The sequence below is a fragment of the Sciurus vulgaris genome (assembly GCF_902686455.1).
Source record: "Sciurus vulgaris genome assembly, chromosome: 9".
Lineage (NCBI taxonomy): Eukaryota > Metazoa > Chordata > Mammalia > Rodentia > Sciuridae > Sciurus > Sciurus vulgaris.
The window spans coordinates 71,246,909-71,252,908 of record NC_136469.1 but is presented as its reverse complement, the minus strand read 5'-3'; the positions used below and the strand labels follow the sequence as shown (position 1 = coordinate 71,252,908).

Genomic DNA, 6,000 nt, shown 5'->3' with positions numbered 1-6,000 from the left:
CATAATGATTTCACTATTATTTAATGGTTTGTTACTATGATGAACATAATCTTGTCTTCCATTATATTTCCAGTTGTCTATTGATATTACAAAGGAAAATCACTTATTCTTTTATAACAGAATCTTACATCCAGCACATCTGTTGAATTCCTTCGTTAGCTCTGAATGTGTGAGGATTCTTTAGATTACCTGTAGAACATCTCCTCTGTAAACAAAGACAGCATTGTATGGGTGAACAGCAGTCACAGAAGAAAACTCATTTCTGCTTTACTGGGAAAGTGCTTTGGTTTACATTCCCCAGAAGCAAGAGCCCAGCCAAGGACTTGGTTCAAATAGTTTATTTAGACGGTAATATTGGGTAAATGGAGTAGGAAACATAGTGAGACAGGAAAAGAGGAATGCCAACATAGAGGTGTGCTGCTGAAGTCTTCTCTGTAGGCAAAAGGGGCTGAATTCCTTCTCTCTGAGCAGGAAGGAGTGCCTCCCATAATTCTGTCTGAAATACATGAGGTTGAGGCGTTTCTTCCTGGCATGATCCCTGTTGGTTGAGGTGCTCCTGGGGTGTTAATGACTGCAATTTCCAGCTACACTTACACAAGAGCTGAAATTATTTCAGATTTGGAGAAGAGCGTGGTACAGGCTTGAAGAGGTATGCTGTCAGAATGAGCCCACCACATGGAACTGTCCACCACAGATGCAACCAAAAGTGCGGGAGCACAGAGGAGACGTGACAGCACCAGCAGCACCCACTGCAGTCTACCCCTCACCACGCAGATCCACTCATGATTGCCTTCAGTCCTTCTGTACTATTTGAGCAACTAGTTGTAATCTCTAGAAAACAATCCAGAGGTTTCATGAAACAAGCTGGTTTCCATTGCTGCTGCCAGTTACAGGCTTTTACCATAATTCTTTACTTCTCACCTAGACCATCCTTTCTAGAAGGTCCTCATTCTTTGCCAGTACTTCAGCTCTACTAAGCTGCCTGCCTGGCACAGTGATCCACATCTTCAAACCTAAGGGCTCAGACTCTTGGCTCTCATGCCCCTACCACCATGTGGGGCATGGAAACTCCAAATTTCCTCTATGAATTCTCTGCCCATTATGTAGCAAAAATCAGAGCCTTCCAGGTGACAGGGATGACCAACATTTTAAGGACTTTCTTTGCTGCTGATATAGTAGTGTGGAAATTCGAAAGTGACTAAATGACAGACACTGTCAGATTCCATAGAACCTTTCTTTATTTCCAGGTGCCCTGGTCCCCTGAATCTTTAGGATTCAGGACTTCTAATCCAGCAGGACCTAAAGCTGCAGAGACAGGAAGCATAAACTATAAAATTTAGTTAATGAAAATAATATTGTGAGAGGGCAATATTGCTTGATTCAAGGACCTACGTATTCCAATTATTGGGAACAAACATGATTGGTTTAATGTAGAGGTCTGCAAGCTTATACATAAATGAACAGACTAAACATTTTAGGCTTCGTATGTTATAATGGTCTTTATCAAAATGTTTTGTCATCAAGGGGCAAAAGTAGACATATATGAAACAAAAACATTTCTGGAAAGGCAATGCGTTTGCCTTTGTAAGGATCTATTGCCCAAGATAGTAGTCCACACATATGTCAGGAAAAATCATTCAGTTATTGCATGTAATCATTTTGCCACCAAGTTGCCAGATAGTCTGGTTGTCAAAAATAGCAGGCCCATACTGAGAACTCAGTGTCAGGTCCTGCGGCTGAGGGCTCAAGCCCCAGCAGAGGTCATCAGTATAGCAGCCTTGGTGAGAGCCCCAGCTGGCATGGGACCCAATGAAAGTTCCATTCCTGACACCTTGACATTCTGTCCTGAAGCCCATTGAACAAGCACTAGAGTAGGCCAAAGACATCTCATAAATGAGTGATGCTACTTTTCAAGTTTGTAGATGCTATAAATGTTAATAAAATTCTAAAGATCATGGAGGGTGGCTTCAAAGATAGGGAAAGAGGTATGTGCACTTCCTCTTTAACATCTCTCTCCAAACATCTCTTTCCAGCTATTTCTCCCCTTCCTCCCTCCTACCTGCAACATACCAAGGAAACTTCCACAGCAGCAGTCTTCTTGCAGTCTTGCTTGACAGCCTGGTAAGAGTATCTGGAGTATCAGTAGCAACTAGCATTCACTTATTCATGTGGTTTCTTTTATTTTAAACCAAATTAACTGGTCCCTCCATTATATATTAAATCTGATGTCTCATAAAATATCAACAAAATTCATAAGAATATATACATACCCTTAAGTAAATTTTAAAGAAGTAACATTTTGTTCTTCAACTTATGAAAAATAAATTCACACTTTCAAAACTATTCCTGTAATGAATTTTTATTATGTTTCTTAATATAATAAAAAATATAAAAGGCAATATTACAATAAAAGGGAGGACAAATATAAAAATATATCTACATCCTTATTAACTGAAAAAGTAGGTATCAATAATTTTGGTTGTTTTGGTAGGCATACTTTGTGAATAAATATAGATATAAATGTTTCTATGGACTGAAGAAGTGTGAACATAGGGAACTCTGAGTGAGGAGTGGTTATATATTAAAAGATTGGAATCAAAACTAATTGATGGATGTGTATTACAAATTTGAAAAAAATAAAATAAAAAGGATCAATGAAACAAAGAGTTGGATCTTTGAAAAGTTAAACAAGATTGATAAACCCTTAGCCAAACTAACCAAAAGAAAAAGAAGGAAAACCAAAATTAATAAAATTAGAGATGAAAAAGGAGAAATCACCACAGACATCTCAGATTGCAACAGATCATTACAGATTATTTTGAAAACTTATACTCTAATTGGAAGGGCTAAAGGAAATGTATACATTTCTAGACAAATACAATCTGCCAAAACTGAATCAAGAGGACACAGAAAACCTAAAAAGACCAGTAACCTGTAATAAGATACCAGCACTAATAAGTCTTCCAACAAAGAAAAGCCCAGGACCACATGGTTTCTCAGCTGAATTTCACCAAACCTTTAAAGAAGAACTAATACCAATACTCCTCAAATTATTCTATGTATTAGAAAGAGAAAGAACATTTCCAAATTCATCCTCTGTAACATCACAGTCATACCAAAGCCAGATAAGGAAATATCAAGCAAAGAAAACTACAGACCAATATCCCTGATGAACTTAGATGCAAAAATACTTAATAAAATGTCAGCAAATTGTGTTCAATCTAGTAAGATTGTATACCATGAACAAGTTGGTTTTATTCCAGAGATACAAGAATGATTTAATATATGTAAATCAATAAATAAAATTCATAAAATAAACGAAAATAAGGACCAAAATCACTTTGTAATCTCAGTAGATGCAGAGAAGACCCTTGACAGAATTTGGCACCCATTCATGATAAAAATACAAAAGAAACTAGGAATAGAAAGAACCTATGTCAACATCATGAGGCTATATATGAAAAAAACCCAGTCTGGGGTTATGGTTCAGTGGTAAAGTGCTTGCCTAGCCTGTGTGAGGCACTGGGTTCAATCCTCAACATCACATAAAAAATAAACAAATAAAATAAAGTTTAAAAAAATTCCAAATGCAACCTCATTAGTAAAAGGGGAAAAATTGAAAGCATTTCCTTTAAAATTTGGGACAAGACAAGGTTATTCACTCTCACCATTCCTATTTAATACAGCTCTAGACATTCAAGGCAGAGCAATTTGGCAAGAGAAGGAAATAAAAGGAATAAAAATAGGAAAGGAAGAAGTCAAAATATCAGTTTGTAGATGGTATGATCCTATACCTAGAAGATCTAAAATCTCCACTAAAAAATTGTTAGAGCTAAAAACAAATTTGGCAAAATAGCAGATTACAAAATTAGCATACAAAAATCAAAAATTTAAAATCAGCATTCTACAGAGATACAGCCACATCAATGTTCATAGCTGCTCAATTCACAATAGCCAGACTGTGGAACCAACCTAGATGTCCTTCAATTGATGAATGGATAAAGAAACTGTGGTATATATATACAACGGAATATTACTCAGCTATAAAGAATAATAAAATCATGACATTTGCAGGCAAATGGATGAAATTGGAGAATATCATGCTAAGTGAGATAAGCAAATTGTGAGATAAGCCAATCTCAAAAAACCAAAGGATGAATGATCTCACTGATAAGCGGATGATGACACAAAGTGGGGGGTGGGAGGGAGGTAAAAATGGAGGAAGGAGGGACTGTACAGAGCGAAAAGAGGGGTGGGAAGGTTGGGGGGGAGGAAAAAAATAACAGAATGAATCAAACATCATTTCCCTATGTAAATGTATGATTACACAAATGGTATGCTGTTACTCCATGTACAAAGAGAGAAACAACATGTATCCCATTTGTTTACAATAAAAATAAATCAAAATTTAAAAATCAATAATTTTCCTTCATAAAAACACTTTCATAGCACAGTAAATACTTCCCATTCCTAGCAAAGGCAGCCTGTGGAAATAAATGAGGTTATACAAGAGGTGGGCAGACTCTGTGTAAGCAGAGATACACAAGTTATTAAAACACAACTGCAACATTTTCAGATCTGAGAGAATCTTGGAAATGGCAAAACCCAGCTCTGGCAAGTTCTTCACGGAGATGGCTCTTAAGGAGCTGGGTGGTGGGACAGGCAGGGCCAGACGTGTAGCATAGCAAGGCTCCGCAGGAGATAAGGGTGCAACCAGAGTATATACCACTGAATCATGCCAGGAAGTGAAGTGACTTCAGAGCAGAATGTTCCAGAAATGGCACAAAAGCCATGTCTCCAGACCCCTGGCTCTCTACTGCTCCTGTAGCCATAAGCCCCAGCCAAGACTCCTGAGCTCTTACAATTCCACAAGGAAAGTATCAGTGAATTCCACAACCTCAATAAGCTTATAGAAGACACGTTTTTCAGTCATCATGACTTTTCTTATCCTAGAAATAATACTGACTTTTCTAACATATTTTAGATTTAGTACTTCCATGAAGCTTTCATGTATGTATTACTTATTCAACGATGGCAGATCAGAGATTCACAGACGATTAAAAGTGGAGGAGTATCAACTGGCTTATTCATTTTGAAGATGAGAATACTGATACTAGAGATATTAGTCAATTGACAAGCATTTCTAGAATTCCACTTTCCTTTTTTAGGTCAATAAAATATAGTTTTTCCTTCTTGGTTACTGTCTGCAGAGATGAACTAATATGTAATGCATAATCTTATTAGTGTTTAGCTTGGGTTCTTCTGTGTATAATACAGTTTGTTGTGATTTTTCTGAATGTTTCTATTGATAATAATTGTTGCTATACAACAGTGTGATGGCAGCTGAACCCAAGAACACAAAAAGCCTTCATCGGATACTTAAAATAAATCCAGGTGCTCCTTTTGAATGTGAGGGTGATTCATGGTAAATTAAAGGAGAATTTAAGAATATTTTTTGAGAAATACCAGTTTTAGATAGGTAACTGTGAGGAACACAAGAATCATACAAGTCAGACTCAGGAGATTCTTCCACAAGCCCCAAGGCGAGAGATCGATGCCCTGGATGGTCAAGAATTCTTCACCGGTACATCTGAAATTCAATTAAAAAAAACACATCTAAATTCCTAGCATCTGTCAAATTTTACTGAATATATTCACTAGTCTTTTGTTAAAGAAACCTAAAAGTTATCCAAATCATTAGGAGTTAGTCCTTCATATATAATAGCTAAAAGTCATTGAGTGCTTACAATTTTGTGGAACCCTGTGCTGAGCAACTTGTTTAGTTAGCTATATTGTAAAATAATCCAAGGGGATAGAGATATACACATTTAAAAGAGGAGAGGAAGTAGATTTAAAAACTTGGCCAAGCCTACAGAGACATACTGCAGAGCAAGTTTCTAGCCTCTTAGAGTCTTTCATTTACAAATCTATAATGCTGCTCTCTTCAAAGGAAAGATTGCGTATGGTAAACTTTCACTGAGACTTCCCCATTAGGGCTAA

General features: G+C 36.9%; 1 protein-coding gene across 2 annotated transcripts in view; it reads right to left on the bottom strand.

Moving 5' to 3' along the window:
• Positions 1 to 5,183: 5,183 nt before the first annotated feature.
• The window catches only part of LOC306669341 (broad substrate specificity ATP-binding cassette transporter ABCG2-like), a 39,586-nt gene continuing 38,769 nt past the window's right edge, over positions 5,184 to 6,000 (bottom strand). The window contains exon 15 of one of the 2 annotated variants that reach the window (XM_079153270.1): positions 5,184 to 5,590. In XM_079153270.1, coding sequence (XP_079009396.1) covers positions 5,443 to 5,590 — 148 coding nt within the window. In that variant the 3' untranslated portion in view covers positions 5,184 to 5,442. The remainder of the gene's footprint in view (positions 5,591 to 6,000) is intronic. The other variant, XR_013766071.1, reaches the window with a different exon arrangement.